We start from the raw sequence: 22,978 nt of genomic DNA on the forward strand, positions 1-22,978 counted from the left end.
TTTATAAAAAACTTAACATTGTGTAATACAATCACAGAAATAACTTTAAAATTTATACCTACATTCAACAAAAATAATAAGAATTGCATCTCAACTTGCTCTCCAAACAGAAGTGGACATTCAGTATTGAAGTAATGATATTTATGAAGGAAAGCAAGTCAACCTTTTAGTACTGTAAACTCAGTACTGAGGGGAAAAAAGGAATCCTGAGACGAAATATTATGAAACATTAGATAAGATCCAGAAACTGGAATTAATTTTTTACAGCCAAATATTGGTGTCAGCCAACTGCAACCAGGTAAATTTGAAGAGGCCTACAGGATGTGCACTGAGTGATCCTCCTTCCCACCTCCCCATCTCTACGCCAAAGCACCAAAAATTTGAATTCAGACTATTACTTATTGAAAAAACATTTTAAAAATCACAACGAAAACACTTAAAAACTAATAGACCAAGAAAAAAAATCTCTCACCAAGCCCACAATACAGTTTTCAAGATACTTTAGATAAAACTCTAAGCTATTGTATCATAAGCACATAATAAGGCACGTAATAAGAAATTAAGTAAATACACAGTAATTCTGATTTAAGTATTAGAGATTATAGTGGTACAAAAAACCCTTGAGGTTAATTTATTTTATTTTCTAAAGACAACCTTACCAAAAATAACTCTTTAAAAATTTGTCAAACCATATGATAGACCTGAATATTTTCCTTAAGACTGTAAACATTTTTTTCTGAAAAGAAATGTTAAAAACTGTTTGAAATCAGGACTATTTTCTCCTTTCAATTGCTCCAAAGTCATATTACACATCATTTCATAGTAAAAAATCCCATAATCTGAAGCTTTCATTCCATAATTCTATACCTAGCTACAAGTGTCAATGATACCACATTGCAAAAGATCTCACTTATTTTGATTTTACTTTACTCCAGGGAGAGACAAGGCACTGCCTTTCCTCCAATAATTTCACCCCCACAAACAGTCGCAGATTTTAAAAAAATGCATAAGCTATTCAGAAATATCAGCCAAAATATGGATCTACCATTCAATAAAAATAAATATTGTTTAATAGATATTCATTGTATAAGCTTGCTTTTCAATGAGAAACTCAAGCACTCTTTCACATTCAAATTAGTGTTTAATCCGTAGAGGTGTAGATTTAGTATTTAATCTGAAGCATTCTTTGAATGGTATATTTTAAAGAGGTTTGGAAATGTTGTGTAAGGCTAATTTGGAACAAAAACTAAAAGAGTGTTCCTGAAATATAATTCAAAAGGAGGGAATTTGACTATAAATATTGTTGTTAAAGATTAATTCCATAGAAGAAACTGTTTCTGGAGGAATATTAAACCTATGACCACATTACTGGCAGAAAACAAATGGAAAGATCATCCCTTGATTCTTTACTGTGTACACGAATACACATGAACATCAAACTCAGCATGAGTTTCATTTTTTAAGAGGCAAGAGTTGGTCTTAGCTGTTTCAGTCTCTGTCTGAAGGTTTTACTGAAACTGTGGTGCAGTCTTAATAGGAAAGTTCACAGAAAAGTCAGATTGTAGATTTGGAGAAAGAAACTCTGAGGTGATGGTTTTCCCCAAGGTCATGATTATGAAGCTCAATGAGAGCCTGGATTGCTTCTTCCACCGTGCCCAACTGGATGAGAGCCATTTTGCGATCTTTCCTGAAGTTCAACAGAAGAACAAAATTAATTCTAACCAATTCCCGATTACACCAAATACCTCCCAAAAGTTATGACAGAGTTTTTCAGCCACTGTATTATCTGCTGAGATTTTTGTATAACAAAAGAATCAGAACAAGAGATGTATCTACTAAAACAAAAATAGAAACAGAAAGAGATATATAAATCTTCAAGCAGATGGCCTGCTGTGGTCTCACTTCGTTCCAGGATCCTGTTGCATATCAAAAGCTAAAAAGGATAGATATATATGGCTGGAAGGCCTCTAAGGAGGGTTTAAGTGTTGGCCATTCAAAAGGAACCATTCTTGCCTATGACTTGGTATTCAACCAATGCCCAAAAATAGTGCTACAGGACACTATACTGCTGCAACTGACATCTTTCAGATGAGATTTTAGACCCCATAGCTCTTTAAAATGAACAGGAGAGTTATTTCTAGTGCTCTGTCTAAATTTGAACTTGGGCATCTACATCCTGTCATGAAAAAGTCCCATGCAATACTAATTGGATACTATATTATACTTCATTTCTTGTCAGTACTGTACAGTGTTAGTATCCACAGTTTAACAAAGCCCTGGCTGGGATGATTTAGTTGGGATTGGTCCTGCTTTGAGCAAGGGGTTGGATTAGAGGACCTCCTGAGGTCTCTTCCAACCCTAATCATCTATGATTTAACAGTTTGCTAAAACTCCCTGCAAAGGTAGTTATATCTTTGTCCATAAAATTTCTTCACATACACAGTTTCTATACATAAAAACAGTTCACTATCCTTCAGGATTAAAGTTTCTATAATAAAATTATTACATGCTCTAATCTGTTCTGATAACTTACTGGAAGAATTTGAAGGCTTTCACAGTACATCCAGTATCTGCAAAAAGGTTCTTCAGGTCATCAACAGTAACTGAAGGTCTAAAACAAAAAAATGCTCAAATTAATTATAATCCTGTTATAGATTTTATACTCTCTGTTCTTTTGAACTTTAATTTCAGGCTTCCTATGTGAAGTCTGAGGTCCAAATTTTACTTTGATCAACTTAAGTCAGTACAACTCTGTCCCCATGCGTCTAGACTTTTATATTGTGACTTAACATTTCAGTATTCTACAAATTCCCAAGACAACACTCGGGCTTTCCCCACTCATTATTGCACAGAATTCATTCAGAACTAATTTCTAATCCAAGAAAAATCTATTTTAGAATTATACTTAAGCTGATTTGGACATTTTTACTTTTCAAAGTACGTTGTTTTATTTAAAATGTGGTCCTGTGAATATAGTTTTGGTAAGGCTTCCCCCACCCACCTCCTTTTTTGAAACAAACAGTGTTCCTTTAAGGTATTGTTATGTACAACCATAGCTGCAGTGTTAAGGAAACTTGTCTGAGACTTGATGGTATTTTATTTTTGCCATTTCATCTTGGACAATAAAATTAACTAGCTCAGTTTTTCTTTTTCTTGCTCACTTTCTGGTCTGATGTTCTAATACAACGCTACAATATTAGAGGTTGCTAATTCTCCAGAAAGATAATAAGGTAGTTTGGATTCCATCTCCTAATGTTAAACCTAAATTCTGTCAGATTCCCTTTAAAATGGTAGAGAGAGAACGAAACGAAACAGTGGCTTAAAAAAAATTATGTGTATTACACTATTCCTACATGCACAGTCATTATGCACAGAAATAATGTTCAGTGTATAATATGACTGTAGTATTCTATTTAGCAAAGTCTAGTAACAGGTGTTCGAGAACTTTGCCTTCAGCACAGATCTGCAATGTTGGATACCATGTGCAAAAATTAACAGAGAAAACACACAGCTATTGCTGAGTGTATATAAGGACTCGATCTTCTTAAAACTGAATTTGTCCCTTTCAGGAGTAAGGGAACTAACTGTCGCAGGACTTGGTCACTGTTAAAGCTATATTTGGAAATGAATGCACTGAAAATTCTTTGGTTAAAAAGCAATACAGACAGTACAACCCATTCTTATGATTTTTGAACATGTGGCAAAGAATCACTAAATCTTAGCAAACAGAAAAAGGCAAAGGGAAAATATTCAGACCTGTGCCAAGCTACAGATGTTTAAAAAAAAATCTCATTTTTTAATAGACAAGTTTCTTTCCCAATTGAGCTGTGCATGTTTGGATACTTACGGAATGTTGGAGAGATGCAGAGTAGCAGATGGAGGGAAGATATTTAGGAAGTTCTTAGATCCAGGCTTTTTAAAGCGATGTAAAGGGCTATTGCTATAGTCCTTAGTCAGACCTTGGTCCTCTTGTCCCTCACGAGGAAGCTGAACAGTCTGATGCTTTGAAAGAGTTGCACGGAGCACCTTTCCATAAAGTCTCTGCCCATTTAAGTGGCTCATGGCTAGAACATAAATGTTGATAGTAATATCTGAATAGGAAAACAGACTAAGAAAAAATCCCCACACTGTTTGAATGACTAAAACTTCAAGCTTATCCCATGGTGCCATTTACAGCTGGATATCAGCTTCTCAAGTTTAACAGCAACTACTATCATTAAATAAAGCAAAAAATTCTAAAGATAACCATAATGGATACAATACAACCTCTAATCTTAAATTTAATGATAATACAAAAATTCTTCTAATCCAATTTTTCAGTTATTTTTGATTGAACATTTGAATATTTAAAATAAAGAAAAAATACTTTCAAAATCTTTAACTTATTTTGGCACAATATTCCTAGTATCACACGGAAGTAGCTTTTCCTCCGAGTATTACAGCAGAGACTCACTTCTTATTACTTTAGAACAAACAGTTTAGTAACGTGTTAAAATCGGGTATTTTGATATTCCTGTGCCAGTCATTGTGACAGTGCACACACTAAAATTACTAATGTCTACAACTTAATATTGTCAACAGAAATTCAAATGTACTCATCCCATTATTAAGCTATACTGTAGATAACTCTGCATTCTTATCGCTTTGGCAAAATCCTGAGCAAACAAATGAGTTTTAAACTCATTTTTGTACTGATGGGAGGCTGGATTTTGCTAGTGGGTTTTACTACTGTTTTGGTTTGTTTAAGTTATGTCAGAAGTGCCTGATGTAACAGAACATTTTATTAAAAAAAAAGTTATGATCTGTAGCCATTTAGTATGTCTAAGCCAGTAACTGAACAGTAATTCTGAATAGCAAATTGTGGAGTGGCAGACACCTAGAGCTCTTCTGAAACTCCAAATCAGCTGTTAACAAAATTAACTGCTGTAATGGAAACTGCAGATATCAGTACAACAAACACGCCAATGAAAATCTGTTTATTAGTACCTAGTTGAGCCTGGGTTGCATCTGCCATCTGAACCAAAGCATTTTCTTTTTTGTTAAACATGATCTTCACTCGATGTACATCACCATAGACACCTGTGGAAATGCAAAGGAGGTGCTTTCAATGTATTAACTTGTCTGGAGCATCTGGTTATCTATAGTGCAAAACACTCAAGTATCAAGTTTATATCACTGAAGTTCATCAGCAAAAATGGAGAATAATCAATCAATTTAAAACAGTTGGGCAAGGATCTTTGTATGAAGAGCTTTCAAGGTTATGTCTCTGTCTGCATTTTTCTGAAGAAGCGAGGAATTGTGAATAAATGTGGCATCTCTTTCAGTGCTAATGTAACACCGACAGACCCCGGATCGTCCGCAGGCAGGATCGAACCTGGGACTTCTGGAGCTAAATGTATGAGCCTCTACTGAATGAGCTAAAAGACACATGACCCTTAGCTAAAGCTGTAGCAGGCTCATTAATCTCTAAGTGGTTTTGGTGCCACCAGAGGGGACAGAACTCCACAACCAGGAGATGTGTGGGTTACACTACCACCATAGACAGTTATTTTTAACGGCTAAATTTAACAATATAAAAGACAGGATCTTATTCAAAATACCAACAAAACATGAACAAAGAATCTGTGCATGTATGAAGCCCTCACTTTATTTCCTCTGGCATTGTCTCCCCACCCAGCTCTGGTGACACAAAGGACGCGGAGGCAAACATGAAAGGGAGCACATACTCAATCTACTAAGGCATCATATCTAGGTTGGTCCTCCCAGGCCAATCCACCATTTTGTATTTTTTCTGCTTTGAAATTTTTTTCCCCCTCTTGTTCTCCTGTGACTACTGATCCAAGTTATTGTCATATTAAACCCAGCATGTTCTCTTGGGATTTCCTTGGGATTGAAAACATGCAAGCCTGCCTTGTATGTAAGTGATTTGACAGGATGGGGTAACTATGTTTTTCTGGATAAGGGATAAAAATGAAATTTTAATTAAATCAGTTTATCAGATGAACAATAATGCTGATCCTGTGATTTCTCACAGTACATTTCAAATAACGTTCTGTAATAGTAGAGGCAATAAAAACCTTACCAAATAGGATAAAGAGCCCATGAGGTGTGATAGCCTGTATAAATGACAAGACAAAACAAATTTTAACACCATTTGAATATATAAAAGGAATCCATGCCAGAAGTAATTATAGCCAACTATTTTGGTTACTAAGTACTACTGCAAACTGGTAAAAACATTATGCTTAGGTTTTTTTTTTTTTTTTAAAGACTAATTCTTTTCATATTTTCCCCAATAATTTCATCCGCTTGCACCAATGGATGCAGCATAATGCCTGTTTTAACACGCAAAATGTTTTCAATAGGCAGTTATAAAATTTGCAATAGTTCAGAACCCTATATGCGCCATTCTTCATCTTTTGCAATAGTAAGAACTTGCCTACTATAGAACAGTGGTTCTCAAACTGTATGTCATGACCACAAAGTGGTTAATGGGGTTGCCAGGGCTGGTGTTAGACTTGCTAAGGCCCGGGGCCAAAGCCCAAGCCCCACCACCTGGGGCCAAAGCTCAAGGGCTTCAGCCCTGCATGGCAGGATTCATGCTTCGACTTCAGCCCTGGGAAGCAGGGCTCAGATTATAGGCCCTTTCCCTGGGCGGAAGACCTTGGGGTTCAGCTTTGGCCCCCTGGCTCGAGGCATCCAGCTTGGGCGGGTTCAGGCTTCGGTCCCCCCTTTCTGGAGTCTTGTAGTAATTTTTGTTGCCAGAAGGGGGTCACGGTGCAGTGAAGTTTGAGAATCCCTGCTATAGAGTATGCAATTACTTTAAACTCAGTGTAAGTAGCTGCTAAATGAAAATCTGCATGAACCAATTCTTGTTTTCAAACAAGTTCTCATTCACTAAAGCACTCAAGCTTATGCTTTAATGTAAAGCACATGCTTCAGTGTTTTATGAACAGGGGTGGTTTGTTGAATCAGAATCTAGAGGGACATAAAAACAAGGAGTCCTGTAGCACCTTAAAAACTAACAGATTTATTTGGGCAGTAGGTTTTTTACCCACGAAAGCTTATGCCCAAATAAATCTGTTAGTCTTTAAGGTGCCACTGGACTCCTCATTGTTTTTGTGGATACAGACTAACACAGCTACCCCTTGATAGAGGAACATAAAGCATAAGGGACATAATTATGGGCATTATTTCCTACAGACCAGAAAAATAATAACTGTAAAATTACAAATGGCCATTTGGGGTTCAGATTTGCTTTCTCTCAATCATTCCCCATCTCAGCCTAATGCTATCCTCAAAAAAGTGATGCCTGTTCTAGTGAGATATTTATATGAAGAGTATACAAAGTCCATGCAAGACCAAATATCCAGTAAGTTACGTGCCCACTATTAGACTTATAAAATGATTAGTGTTAATTTATAAATGGTGCCTGATCATAAAAATAAGGCTCATGTACAACATTGGGGGTAACTGTTTTTTCTTCAAGTGCTTGCTCATATCGATTCCAATGAGGTGACTCTCAAGCAGGAACTCGAAGGCGGGGTCGGAGCTCTTGGATTCATTGATTGAAGCACTGTTCTGCCGAAGGCTGCATCATCTCTAGTCTGCTGAGGAAATGCTGAGGTAAGGGTGTGGATTGAGGACCATGTCGCAGCCCTGCAAATTTCCTGGGTTGGAACCTGGGCCAGGAATGCCGCTGAAGATGCCTGTGCCCTCATGAAGGGCGCAGTCAGCATGGGGGCAGGTACTTTCGCCAGATCGTAGCACACCCGGATTCATGATGTAATCTATGATGAAATCCTTTGAGAAGAACTGGAAGCCCTTCCATTCTGTCTGCTACTGCGATGAATAGTTGAGTGGATTTTCGAAGCAGCTTCATCCATTTGATACAGAAGGCTAATGCCTGGCAAACATCCAAAGAGTAGAGTTTTTGTGCCAGGCTGTTTGCGTGCGACTTGGGATAAAAAACTGGGAGAAAAATATCCTGATTAACATGAAACTGGGAGATGACCTTCGGGAGGAAGGCTGGGTGCAACCGAAGCTGAACCTTGTCCTTACGGCTCAGACATTAGGGCCTTCAACTTAGATACCCTCTTGGCAGATTATTATTGCCACTAGGAATGCTACCTTACATGAGAGAGAGGGCAAAGAGCATGTTGTGAGTGGTTCAAGCGGGGGGCATTAATTTGGAAAGAACCAGGTTAAGGTGCCAGGCTGGTATCGGCTGCCGTGCTTGAGGTTATAGCCTGTCAAGTCCTTTAAGAAAGCATCCAACTATTGGGTTGGTGAAGACCGATTGGCCCGCCACGCCTGGGTGAAAGCCAGAAATGGCAACCAAGTGAACATGTATTGACGACATAGAAAGGCCCTGCCGCTTCAGGTGCAGAAGGTAGTCCAAAATAAAAAGGTACCGTCGAGTGCATAGGAGGGATAAAGGCAGAAAACTCTGCCCTCGAGTCTTCTGGCAGAAGCTCCGTGAATTTTGACATAGCCCCACAGAAACTGAAGCTCTATCTGCTAAAGATCACCTGGTGGTTGGAAATCCGAAGCTGAAGCCCCCTGGTAGAATACACTTTCCTCCTGAAAAGATCCAGCTTCTTCGCATCTCGGGCTTTAGGTGATGGACCTTGATGCCCTTGACGTTCCTGTTCATTTGCCGCCGCCATCACTAAGGAGTCTGGTGATGGGTGTGAAAAAAAGTGTTCCAACGCTTTAGAGGGAAAACAAAATACTTCCTCTCTGTCCTTTTCACCATTGGGGGCAGGGAGGCAGCATTTTCATGGTTTCTGGTATGATTTTAATGAGCGCTGGGGCAACTCGGAGCAACAGTCAATGGTGACAGGCTAGGCAATGCCAGGCTTATGTGGCCTAACGTGGATCTCACTGCACCCGAGTCCTTCTGCCCTGGTCTCGGTGTGGGTGAGTGCCCCATCTGGCTTCTTGAGGGACACCCAGGGACTGGGAACAGTGCCGCCTGCTGCTCTGTGCGGAGTCCCTGTGCTGGGAGCTCTGCTGGTGCCAAGCGTCTCTATCAGAGTCCTTTTTTGGTGCCAAAGTTTCCCGCATCAACGCCAGAGCACTGTGCACCAATGCTGAGGCGCTAGGTGTTGGTTTAGCCAAACACGGCTCCGAGTGAGGACGGAGGACGGCCTCCCTCAGAAGGTTCGTCAACCGTTGCCACCTCTCTTTTTGAGTCCTGGGACAGAATCACCTACTGATCTTGCGACGATCCTTCTGGTGCAATTCCCCCAAACACTTCAAGCAGGAAGTATGAGGGTTGATCCTGGGCATAGGCTTATTACAAGCTGTGCAGTGTTTAAACTCCGGGGACTGAGGCATGCCCCAGTATTGGGGGGGAAGGAGAGGAAAAATAGGGGGTACTCCTAGAACAATTCCCTACAATAATTCTAACTATATAATGACTAAACTAAGTACAACTACTAACTACTGATCTAACTGAACAAGCATTCTGGCTAACCGGCACAGGAGGTAAGAAGGAACTGAAGTGGCAGCAGGTCAGCACGGTCCTATATACGGCGCCATGGAGGCACGACTCCAGGGTGCGCCTAAGCTGAACCAACGGGTAGGGGAAAAACCTTCCGGGTACTGTGTACATAGCATGCACACACCGAACTGGAATTGACACGAGCAAGCACCTGTACGATGGTTCCTCTAATTTTTAAAAGAATAAACCCCTTTTTAAACCAGAAAACACATTTAATATTCCAAATATGTCAGTTTTAGAAACAATGAACAGTAATAACAGACCGCCTTAGGAAATGAAGTCCTTTTCCTTAAAAATATCTGGAAGCCAGCTCCAAGTTCAGCTACACCAGCTTGCCATTTGTGAGTAAAAAATAAATACACATTTAGTGGGAGAGGGCAAGGTGAGCATCCTAAATTCAGGCATCATGCAGGAGTTGCTTCTGTTGCTGGAGCTCCTGCTGCAGGGTCAACAGCATAGCTAGGGGCTACATGCAGGAAGGGGATGAAGTTGTATCGTATGCATGCGCTAGGAGAAGAATTTGTCCCAAACACAGTAACTATTGAAGCACAAATGGTACCCTTATAACAAAGTCACCACCAGGGGTACTCTCCACATAGCACATGTCCAGCGTTCTGAGTTTTAGATTACCTTTTCAAAAGGTTTGGAATTATCTGGTTAGCTTACACTGTAGAATGCATTCAAAGTTCTTTGCATTGCCTTTTTAGAATTGCAATGAATAGTAAACAAAACAGCAGTGCTACAAATAGCTTTGATCGAAGTTTCACAGGTGCATATGGTTTAGCAGTATATTGTCACTTAGGAATGAGAGTCATCATCATCTTTCATTGTCAACAGCAGGAGGCACTCCCAGCTTTGTACTACAGTAATCAGGATACAACCCAACATTTGTTTTAAAATGTTATGTCTTAGGTTATCTTTCTATCTCCTTTCTTTCCTGTTCCCAATCAGCGGGGTTGTGTATAATGGATGTAGTAACTTCTGTGGTTTCCACATGCAAGGAGAATTAGTGTAGGACTAAACCATGCAGAAAGTTTAAATGTGTGAGAAAAGAAAGCTCATTTTCATAACCTTGCCCCTTCCCTACCCAAAGAACTCTGCAAGCTCCTCTGTGGAAATCCTGGTAGGGGGAATTTTGTTTGGCCGTGTTTAAACGGACTGATTTTTTCCAAGAATAAGATTATCCACTTTGAAGCCAGTATTTGTAGCCAGCCAGGCCTTGGCCAGCCCACAAAGGCTTGTGTATAAATTTACTCTCGATACACTACAGCACAAAATAAAAAAAACACACCTCAGTTTGAATTTTTAACTACTGCAACATTGCTCAAAGTCTGTTTCCCCCAATGCTTTGCACTAAGACAAAGTAACTAGCTGGATATTATGACGAGAATATATACTGGTTTTTCTTTGCTTTGTCACATTTGCAGCAGTTTGTCATTTTAGGTACTTAAAAGGCATGTGTACAATCAGAATTTTGCCAATAAAGATTTTTAAATATTGGTAATGTGAAGAAGAGTGCTTCTATTTCAGTGACATCTATCAGAGAATTCTGGAGATACAAGTTAGGTGAACCTGAAAGAACTGTATGAAATAGCAAGCAGCTATTTTACATTTCTATGATACAGTTAGTCTATGAACAGACAAATGTACTGTATATAAAAACTAAGACTCAATGAAGAAACTTGTAAATAAGATCTGACTCATCTTTTTAATACATATTTTACACTTTTTATATTTATGCTAAGTTTCCAAAGAACTGGGGATAAGTTAATGAGAAACTCTGCCTATGCCACCTTCAGATAAAACAAATACTGAAATACTATAGCTATATAATATTTTGGGTCAGATAATTTTACTGCAAATTTATAAAACTAAACAATAATCATAAGGTAGGTATATTTAAAAATACACAACAAATCTACATGTTCCCATTTATCAATTGGTTTCAAAAAAGTGGTTTCTGGAAATGTCAGTATGTCAAAGGACACTCACAAGCCTGTATGTTACTTTTGGACTCTAAACCACCTATGATTTTTTTCCAGGAAAAATGGCAAAGCTTGAAAAGAACCCATAAGAGTTTAGAAGGGCACTCATGGTGCACTCACCCTTCTATCTCATCCTTAACTACCTGCTCCCACCCATCTCTTCTTTGTGGAGAATACTCTGCCCTCTGTAAGGGTGAGTGGCACAAGGAGGATCCTCATTCCCTAAAGGGACCACACCTGTTTTACAAAAAGAAAAGGAGTACTTGTGGCAACTTAGAGACTATCAAATTTATTCGAGCATAAGCTTTTGTGAACTACAGTCCACAGTTATTCAACAGCTGCCTGCCTTTTAAAATGTTTTGCTTTGTGTTTCAGTGTATTTGATCACGTATAGATGTATATTCTCCTCACTTTAAAGGTCTACTGACTGCAAGAGCCGCAGACTCTCAATAGACTGCTTCTTCCAATTAGTATGTCCATTGTTATACCCCCATGTTATATTTGTTTCTAATAAGGATGTCCATGTTCTTCTGAGATTCTATGAAGCTAGCGTATGGTTCTAGCCTTTGCCAATATTTCAAATTCCTTAAAGCAAGTGATGTGGCTGCGGTGCCATTTCTGACATGAACAAAGTAAAAAAATATTTGTTATCCTCCTTTGTCTGATTTCCAATTTAGATTTTAGGACAAATATTTTAACAAATATTCTATGCCAATATCAAACTACCAACCACTTGCATTGTTTGATTCCACCTATTCAAGCTTACATCAGGATTGAGGTTGCTGACAAGCAAAACAGAATTTCCTGGAACACCAGCAACTCCAGGGATAGCCATCCGTCCAGTCACTGCAGAGGTGGTGATTGCGAGAGGACCAAGTGCTCCAGGAAGAGATGGGACTGAAAGACCTGAAAAATTATACTCAATTTATGGAGCAAAGGAAGTGGGAAAACTATTTCAGAAGACTAAAAATAATTTCAAATTATGTGACAATTGATTTATTTAAAAATAAATTCAACACCCAATAATAAATGGTTCCAAAAGCATATTTTAGTTGGTTCTCCCAAAAGATTATCTACGATATAGACCAGTGGTTTCCACCTCTTTTCCTGTGACAAAAACTCCAAGCCCAACAAAAATCCATCCACATGTTCTTGGCTCAGTCCCTTCTGTCATACAATTATGTCTGGCAAAAACAGACACAGAGATATCTGGGTTGGAGGTGAGGGGGACATCCATGGGCAGGTGGGCTATTTTGGGAGTTGAATGAGTGCTACTGGAGCTTGCTTTTTAATTGTAGGTTTTGGGGTCTTGCACTTCTCATGATGGTCACTCCAAAATACAAACTCACTACCTCAAAATAAAACAACAGTGACATTGCAAGGAGATCTTGAGTAATAAAGTAGTAAGGGTGGGAGGGATAGCTCAGTGGTTTGAGCATAGGCCTGCTAAACCCAGGGTTGTGAGTTCAATCCTTGAGAGGGGCCATTTAGGGATCTGGGGCAAAAACTAGGGATTGGGCCTGCTTTGAGCAGGGTGTTGGACTAGATGACCTCCTGAGATCCCTTCCAACCCTGATATTCTATGATAAGCACATATATAAAAAAGCCATAGTAATCCATCATTTTTAGAATTACAGATTTCTAGTTTTATCACTTTCAAGTAGCCCTTTTTACTGTGTGTAATTTCTTAGTAGAATCAGAAGCCAGAGCACAAATGACAGAGTGTAGATCATGACTAAGGTTAAGATTTTGTCACGGATATTTTTAGAAAGTCACATGACCTGTCCCTGACTTTTATTAAAATCATCCCACAAAATGGGGAGCCCAGCTTCAGGGTCCCCACACTGCCTGCAGAAGTTGGGCAGCTCTGGGGCCCCCCACCACCTGTGAGGGCTCGGAGCTCCAGGGTCCCCTGTGCCTCGGGCAGCTCCAGGTGCCCTGGTGCCTGCGACCGCTGGGGGGGGGGGGGGGGTTGGGGGAGAGAGACCCCACAGCTCTCGGCCGACAAGGCTGAATTCACAGAGGTTGTGGAAGTCACAGAATCTGTAACTTCCGCGGCCTCCGTGAAAAAAATCATAGCCTTAATCATAACAACCAACAGTACATGTAATTCCTACAGTTTATTTAAATAGTAATACTTTGGGTAGTATGCTATGCAAATAGAGGTAGACTGACTGCTTTTTATGAATACTTATAGATCTTGATATTGCTACATTATCATTCACTTTAACTAGATGGATTTCAACAATTTAAGGCAGTCTTCAAATTTACCAAACCAAAAATAAAGACTTACCTGCCGCTTGATGAAAACCAATGGCTGGGGCAAATCCAGCAGCCCCAGCATATGGTGAAGAGATTATTCCTGGGGTGCCTAGAATTCAGACACATCTAATTAAAATCTATTCCAACATATTTAGCAAATAGAAAGATTGTCAGTATAGAGACATTTCCTATCACTGAAAGTTCAGAACAACACTCTTCCAAAAGTTTTACTGTATTTTGTGTTCTCTGTGGAATATTAGTGGTGGCCCTTCCAATCACTATAATTTTCAACAAGTTTTCTAAATACTATCAAAAGCAAAAGGATATTGACGTAGACCAGTCCAACAGTGATCACAAAGAGAAATGTAATGAGCTACCTTATTTTAACATTAGGGATATTTATGCAAAAAGGATGAACTCCTTCACTTCTAGCCTTTCTTCAGTAGGGATTATAGTTAGCGATCAAGATTTAACAGACGCCTCCAGCATCCAAGATATTGAGGATGTTTATAACACAACATCTGTAGAGAATGGTGCTGGAAAATGAGTTGAATCACTTTCTCTTTCCTTTATTTCTGTTTTCAGATATTTGGTTAATGCAGATTTATAAACTCCAGTGAATTTAAGAGCACTTAATTCTCAGGGTACTTAACTGTCAGCCATATTTGGACATTCTTTGCTCTCATGTTGTCACACAAGCTTTATTGTTTAGATGAGGCTTAAAAATATACCTCATATGGCAATTTAGTTTTCACATGACTAGTTCTATGCATTTTAGGTGTGTGGGGTGGAAAAAGATGAAAAATGGTATAAATTAAATGCAAGTCTAATGTTTGTTCCTGCAGCTGTCTGATTTATACAGAATGTTTTTTTGTAATATATTGCTATTTAGGTAACTGCAGATTGCTAATATGTGGGAAATATAGCAAAATTAAGTGAAGTTTCTACATGCAAGTATACTTGTAAAAAAAAAAAAAAGCCATTAAAATACATGTAAAACTACATTCACTAAGTAGACATGGAGATTAGGAACCTAATACGCTTCCTGAGTCAGGATGGGAAATTCATTGGGGGAGGGATAGCTCAGTGGTTTGAGCATTGGCCTGCTAAACCCAGGGTTGTGAGTTCAATCCTTGAGGGAGCCATTTGGGATCTGGGGCAAAAATTGGGGATTGGTCCTGCTTTGAGCAGGGGGTTGGACTAGATGTCCTCTTGAGGTCCCTTCCAACCCTGGTATTCTAGGATTATAGAACTCAGGTTCAACAAACAAAGTTGATGTTTGAAAAAAATTATTTACAAGGTTAGAAGATACAATCAGAATTTTCACTGCTTTGTCTGCAATAAAAATCTGAAGATGTGAACACTAAATATCAAAAGAGATAAAATGCTAGCATAGTGAAACAAAGTAAATAGTGAATGGATTCTACCCTCCCACACCAACCCCCATTCAATACACTTACATTTGGGTTAAATCTCTAGTTGGAGTTTCTTTAGTTACCTTTAAAAATTAGAATTTATTTTAAATAATTTTTTCTGCATCAGCTTTGATGTCTCCTCCTAAATTAGGTTGGGACAAAGGCTACTCTGCTGGCAAGATACGGCAGCAAAAAGCAGACTGGCAGAGCATTGTCCAGCTAAGTTCAGACACTGTACCAGGTCAAAAGTTTCTCCTCTGTGTTTAAGAATTCAACTGAAGGGGAGGAGGCATAAGGTTAAGAGAAGTCTGAGCCACGCTAACTTGAGTGCTTTTCAGAGAGTGAGGCTGTGGACAGGGGATTTTGAATCCTATGTGATACCAGGTATCAACAAGATTTGCCAGGAGCTGGCTCCTTCCTCTGACTGTGTCAAAATGCTTTCCTATTCTCCATAAGCACATGTGACAGATGTCCCCATCAATGCCCTCACATATTCTGATAAATTGAAGGTTACAGCCAATATGAGGATGTTAATATGTACAGCCTCAGACAGCTATTTGAGAAAGGAGAAATAAGAAATGTGGTAATTGTTCACTTATTTGTGAAGGTTGTAAACACTTAGGAAGGAAAGGAATGTATGTTAACAAAAGGGGATATAACTATAAATAACCAAATAAAATTAAAAGGTTAAGATTTAAGATGAACACGTGAAAATGCCTGGCAGCAAAGTACAGTATTAAACCATAGAATGCTGTCCCCAAGGAAAGCAATGAATGCCCAGTCATGAAACATACAAGATTAGAAAACCTCACAAAACAAATGTGAAGGCAAATAGATGGACTAGATATTTTATTGGATCTTTTTAATTTCTCATGTCTAATGACATGTCTACGTGAACCTTTAGTTTATGGCAAGCTGCGGTGTAAATCTACCCTGCACTAGCTTACTGCAGACTAAGTGTTCTTGTGGACTCCGTTAATGTCCTCTTTGAAACAGGACTAGATCAAAACACATTAACAAACTGTTTAAATGCATCAGCAGGGCTCACAAGGTCAGTTAGTCTACAGCAGGCTAGTGTGGGGTAGAGTCACACCCCACCTTGCCACAAACAAAATGGTCGCATAGACAGCCCTTAAGATTCTGATTAAACACTTATGGGAACAATCTGGATATGTTCAAAAGTAAGCTTCAAGGACAGGATCTCAAACATTGCCCTCACATATGACCACTTGAAGTCACATTTTGGGAAGACTTCAGGGAACAAAGAATTAAGAAATAAAATCAAGATGACAGAGTACAGTCACCTGCTCTGCTATTCAACTGAATTCATTTTACACACTTCCCAAATTTTTAGTTTTCAATATGCCACCCATCTTTTACTTACAAAATGTAACTGTATTCTAGAAGTTTTCAGGGGGAAACATTAATTGAACAAACTGATACAGCCTGAAACAATATACAACAAAATGAGTTTAGAAGAACTATCTAGCAAATGCGCTTATTCTACAATCACAAACAGGCTTTCCCAAGTGCTCAAATCCCCACCCACAAAGATGAAGGTCACAAACTGGGAATCAGGAAACATGTGGAGCCCTAACTACAACAAAGATTGCTTTCTTAACGGCTTTCATTTTAAGTGAGTTTTAAAATCACTCAATTATCCTGAGCAGCACATAGGTTGGTGTTGTGTACATACACACACAACCACTCCTCCCTTTCAAAATGAAATGTTAAGCAAACAAAAGAATCTGTTTACACACACAACTACATTTTAGTCCCCCACTTCTGAGAAATGCATTCTACACATAGGGCCCTACGTTTTCAGTTTTTATTTTATTTCATTTACCCCAGGAATTTATCAGTGTTTATTACTACAACTACAACAAAAAAAAAACACCTGGTGAAAATTGGTTAATATTAATATTTTTCTGGGTAAATATTAGGGTTTATTTTGGTGGACAGAAGAAAAAAGTATTCAGTAGAGTAATGCTTTGATGAATGGAATTCAATGTGGTATGATACAGAACTAAAACAGAACTCAAAACAAATGCTACCTCTGAGTTTAACAATATATCTCTAATCCCCAAATCAAACTTTTCATTTGAACCAACAGCTTACTGTTGTAGACTTAGAACTATTAGCCTATAAATATTTACATTTAATAATTGGGCCACACCATTTGCACTGCATACACTCAACTTCATCCTTTTCTCCTGTTTGTTTTTTTAAAACGTTGAAATATCTCCTTGTGTTGTGAAATGTATTCTGATACAGATTTTTGTATTCTTTCCATTTTAGCGTGTCAGATCTTTAACTTATCTGTTAACAGCTTGAAATATGTATGTGATGGACGTGAGATTCATCAGTACATTCAGAACTTCTGCGCGTGCCTGTTTATTGTGTGTATCTTCTATACAAATAGACAGCCTCACTTCAACAGGCAGCTTTGCATATACACACAGACTAGTGTATTATAGTAATACATATATCTCATGCAACATACTGTATTTCCTTAATAAAACAAGTTATTTTTATATATTTGAATGATACAAAAGTAGGGTGAAAATTTGGGAAAAAATGAATACTTCTTGTAAAACCCACGATTTTTTCAGTAAAACTCAGTTTAAACTGAAAATGAAGGGGGTCATCTACACATAATGTAAATAAGTAACATGATCATGGTATGTTCATTTTTTGACTACTTAAGTCCCAAAGGCAGAAGTGATAAATTGAATTAGATACATTTCCTAAACTAACATGGATATTAGTGGGTATAGTGCAATACTGTAGGAATGACCACATTAACAACTGAAGCAGACACCTAAGCTCTGAGAAATTATTTTGGCAGCCTACTACCCCTCTTATCTGTAGTCACAAAGTGTCCCTTATACAAACAATGCAAAGCATTAATCACATCACATTTTATGCTTGTAATACATGCACTTGTGCATTATACTGACAAGTTTTGGGAATATGGGTACTAATCATTCATTCACAGTCCTGGTTTCCATTATCATTTATTACTGAAGAAGCAATGACAAAGGGCTTTTATTCTGCCAGATGGGACCTGTATGTTGGACACCGATACCAAACAGACACGTAAGAATAGAATACAGCTAAAATAGGAAGATCAGGAATTCTAGCATATGTACAACATCCTCTGCTATCTAGTTGACTGCAGATTTTAAGCAAACATTCAGAAAATCTATTATGCCTTATGGGGAAAAAAGCTTTTTCAAATCAAATTTATTCCAAAATGCATCAGAAGTTTTTTAACATGAGATATCTACCCAAATGTTTAACATTCAAATGATTTTAAATACAGCAGTTTAGTAATTACTTAAAAAAACTGCAATATCCAAATCCTAAAATAAGGGCTAAAATCACTAAATGTACATATTGATAATTATCTACCACTGTTGCTTGCTTTATCTGAATTTTCTATCACTGCAGCCTCCACTTGCTATAACAAAGAAGCAGCCCAGGGTTCCAGCTTCTTCACTATCAGGACATTTTATCTTCAGATACTTGAGCCCTGTCTGTTCTACCACTTTCACTCATGCTACCACGGCTGGAAAATCTGGATCCCTATTTCTCCAGACAGGAACACCTTACCTCTTACCCTTCACATGTGCAACTATCTAATTCTCACCATTCTTTTCAAATAAAGGTCTGTACCAGATGCTAGAAATCTGATATTTTTAATCTTTTACTGCCCGCAGCGTTAAGTCTTCTTGTGATTGCAGACATCTTAAACCCTTAGGGTTAGAGGACAGTGGTAAAGATGCCTGAAAGCTATCTATACCAGCAGTTCCACGCTTTTTGGTGCAGCTGCACTGGTGGAGAATTATGAGTTATTTGTTAAAGTAGAAAGGACCTGGTGGAGTAGGTAGGTGGTGCTTGTACCAGTCTCAGCACACAAATGTGTAATGTAAGCCCTGCATCATAGCCAAGTCTTTTCTTAATCTATGGTACCATAATCACTCTTTCCCTCTCGCTGAAGTTTCAGGCAAATTAGTTAAGCGTGATTCAACAGAACTTACCAGGTTTGTAACCGTCACAATCTTAAGCATAGAGAGACCCCAAAGTTTCCATGATACCGTACTGATGACTTACAATAATTTTGTTTTTAAATAGAAATAGTTCTTATTTTATTATGCAGAAATATTCAATGGCTTCATTTTTGTTTACTTTTAAAACAGTGCGACTGCCAAACAAGCACAGCTAACTTCATTAGTGGTGGTCGGGGACTCTCTCCTCAGGGGGACTGAGTCATTTATCTGCCGCCCCCTCCGGGAAAACCGAGAAGTCTGCCAGGAGCTAGGATTCACAATGTGACGGAGAGACTGCCGAGACTCATCAAGCCCTCGGATCGGTACCCCTTCCTGCTTCTCCACGTGGGCACCAATTATACCGCCAAGAATGACCTTGAGCGGATCACTGCGGACTATGTGGCTCTGGGAAGAAGGATAAAGGAGTTTGAGACGCAAGTGGTCTTCTCTTCCATCCTCCCCGTGGAAGGAAAAGGCCTGGGTAGAGACCGTCGAATCGTGGAAGTCAACGAATGGCTACGGAGGTGGTGTCGGAGAGAAGGCTTTGGATTCTTTGACCATGGGATGGTGTTCCAAGAAGGAAGAGTGCTAGGCAGAGACGGGCTCCACCTAACAAAGAGAAGGAAGAGCATCTTCGCAAGCAGTCTGGCTAACCTAGTGAGGAGGGCTTTAAACTAGGTTCACCGGGGGAAGGAGACCAAAGCCCTGAGGTAAGTGGGATACCAGGAGGAAGCACGAGCCAGAGCGCGTGACAGGGCAGGGGTCCTGCGTCATACTGAGAAAGAGGGACGATCAGCGAGTTATCTCATGTGCCCATACACAAATGCAAGAAGCCTGAGAAACAAGCAGGGAGAACTGGAAGTCCTGGCACAGTCAAGGAATTACGATGTGATTGGAATAACAGAGACTTGGTGGGATAACTCACATGACTGGAGTACTGTCATGGATGGATATAAACTGTTCAGGAAGGACAAGCAGGGCAGAAAAGGTGGGGGAGTTGCACTGTATGTAAGGGAGCAGTATGACTGCTCAGAGCTCAAGTATGAAACTGCAGAAAAACCTGAGTGTCTCTGGATTAAGTTTAGAAGTGTGAGCAACAAGGGTGATGTCGTGGTGGGAGTCTGCTATAGACCACCGGACCAGGGGGATGAGGTGGACGAGGCTTTCTTCCGGCAACTCACAGAAGTTACTAGATCGCAGACCCTGGTTCTCATGGGACACTTCAATCACCCTGATATCTGCTGGGAGAGCAATACAGCGGTGCACAGACAATCCAGGAAGTTTTTGGAAAGGGTAGGGGACAATTTCCTGGTGCAAGTGCTGGAGGAACCAACTAGGGGCAGAGCTCTTCTTGACCTGCTGCTCACAAACTGGGAAGAATTAGTAGGGGAAGCTAAAGTGGATGGGAACATGGGAGGCAGTGACCATGAGATGGTCGAGTTCAGGATCCTGACACAGGGAAGAAAGGAGAGCAGCACAATACGGACCCTGGACTTCAGAAAAGCAGACTGACTCCCTCAGGGAACGGATGGGCAGGATCCCCTGGGAGAATAACATGAGGGGGAAAGGAGTCCAGGAGAGCTGGCTGTATTTTAAAGAATCCTTATTGAGGTTACAGGGACAAACCATCCCGATCTGTAGAAAGAATAGTAAATATGGCAGGCGACCAGCTTCGCTTAACAGTGAAATCCTTGCTGATCTTGAACACAAAAAAGAAGCTTACAAGAAGTAGAAGATGGACAAATGATCAGGGAAGAGTATAAAAATATTGCTCGGGGATGCAGGAGTGAAATCAGGAAGGCCAAATCACACCTGGAGTTTCAGCTTGCAAGAGATGTTAAAACTAACAAGAAGGGTTTCTTCAGGTATGTTAGCAACAAGAAGAAAGTCAAGGAAAGTGTGGGCCTCTTACTGAATGAGGGAGGCAACCTAGTGACAGAGGATGTGGAAAAAGCTAATGTACTCAGTGCTTTTTTTGCCTCTGTCTTCACGAACAAGGTCAGCTCCCAAACTACTGCACTGGGCAGCACAGCCCGAGGAGAAGGTGACCAGCCCTCTGTGGAGAGAGAAGTGGTTCAGGACTATTTAGAAAAGCTGGACGAGCACAAGTCCATTGGGCCGAATGTGCTGCATCTGAGAGTGCTAAAGGAGTTGGCGGAGTGATTGCAGAGCCATTGGCCATTATCTTTGAAAACTCACGGCGATAGGGGGAAGTTCCGGATGACTGGAAAAAGGCTAGTGTAGTGCCAATCTTTAAAAATTCTGAAGCACTTAGAGGAAAGTGATCAGGAACAGTCAGCATGGATTCACCAAGGGCAAGTCATGCCTGACTAATCTAATTGCCTTCTATGAAGAGATAACTGGCTCTGTGGATGAGGGGAAAGCGGTGGACGTGTTGTTCCTTGACTTTAGCAAAGCTTTTGACACTGTCTCCCACAGTATTCTTCCCAGCAAGTTAAAGAAGTATGGGCTGGATGAATGGACTATAAGGTGCATAGAAAGTTGGCTAGATTGTCGGGCTCAACGGGTAGTGATCAATGGCTCCATGTCTAGTTGGCAGCCGGTATCAAGTGGAGTGCCCCAAGGGTCGCTCCTCGGGCCGGTTTTGTTCAATATCTTCATAAATGATCTGGAGGATGGTGTGGATTGCATCTTCAGCAAGTTTGCAGCTGACACTAAGCTGGGAGGAGAGGTAGATACACTGGAGGGTAGGGATAGGATACAGAGGGACCTAGACAAATTAGAGGATTGGGCCAAAAGAAATCTGATGACGTTTAACAAGGACAAGTGCAGAGTCCTGCACTTAGGACGGAAGAACCCCATGCACCGCTACAGACTAGGGACCGAATGGCTCAGCAGCAGTTCTGCAGAAAAGGACCTAGGGGTTACAGTGGACGAGAAGCTGGATAGGAGTCAACAGTGTGCACTTGTTGCCAAGAAGGCCAATGGCATTTTGGGATGTATATGTAGGGGCACTGCCAGCAGGTCGAGGGACGTGATCGTTCCCCTCTATTCGACATTGGTGAGGCCTCATCTGGAGTACTGTGTCCAGTTTTGGGCCCCACACTACAAGAAAGATGTGGAAAAATTGGAAAGAGTCCAGAGGAGGGCAACAAAAATGATTAGGGAACTGGAGCACATGAGTTATGAGGAGAGGCTGAGGGAACTGGGATTGTTTAGTCTGCGGAAGAGAAGAATGAGGGGGGATTTGATAGCTGCTTTCAACTACCTGAAAGGGGGTTCCAAAGAGGATGGCTCTAGACTGTTCTCAGTGGTAGCTGATGACAGAACAAGGAGTAATGGTCTCAAGTTGCAGTGGGGGAGGTTTAGGTTGGATATTAGGAAAAACTTTTTCACTAGGAGGGTGGTGGAACACTGGAATGTGTTACCTGGGGAGGTGGTGGAATCTCCTTCCTTAGAAGTTTTTAAGGTCAGGCTTGACAAAGCCCTGGCTGGGATGATTTAGTCAGGGATTGATCGTGCTTTGAGCAGGGGGTTGGACTAGATGACCTCCTGATGTCCCTTCCAACCCTGATATTCTATGAGTGTATGATTATGTGCATACTTCCTAACAAAACCCCTACAAGCAAACAGCAAAGAGAGTCATCTCAGGACTACATCGAAAAGTTATACTGTGCTAGAGGAAAATAAGATTTTCTTACCCATGTTTGTAGCACTTTGACCAGTTGGACTGCACTACAGAAATATATTTTATTTTTGTACACAACAAGGGAAGCATTTGGCCCTTAATGAAGA

At 40.0% G+C, this 22,978-nt stretch overlaps 1 protein-coding gene across 3 annotated transcripts in view; it reads right to left on the reverse strand.

Annotated features, from left to right (window-relative positions):
- Window positions 1-689: 689 nt before the first annotated feature.
- Window positions 690-22,978, reverse strand: part of PTBP3 (polypyrimidine tract binding protein 3) — a 119,062-nt gene continuing 96,773 nt past the window's right edge. For all 3 annotated transcript variants that reach the window (XM_084628912.1, XM_084628914.1, XM_084628913.1), the window contains 7 exons: window positions 13,787-13,864; window positions 12,260-12,399; window positions 6,083-6,116; window positions 4,987-5,079; window positions 3,848-4,064; window positions 2,534-2,611; window positions 690-1,687 (listed from right to left, as the gene is read on the reverse strand). In XM_084628912.1, coding sequence (XP_084485038.1) covers window positions 1,555-1,687; window positions 2,534-2,611; window positions 3,848-4,064; window positions 4,987-5,079; window positions 6,083-6,116; window positions 12,260-12,399; window positions 13,787-13,864 — 773 coding nt within the window. In that variant the 3' untranslated portion in view covers window positions 690-1,554. The remainder of the gene's footprint in view (window positions 1,688-2,533; window positions 2,612-3,847; window positions 4,065-4,986; window positions 5,080-6,082; window positions 6,117-12,259; window positions 12,400-13,786; window positions 13,865-22,978) is intronic.

The sequence above is a fragment of the Lepidochelys olivacea genome, assembly GCF_965140295.1.
Source record: "Lepidochelys olivacea isolate rLepOli2 genome assembly, chromosome: 5".
NCBI classification, from domain to species: domain Eukaryota; kingdom Metazoa; phylum Chordata; order Testudines; family Cheloniidae; genus Lepidochelys; species Lepidochelys olivacea.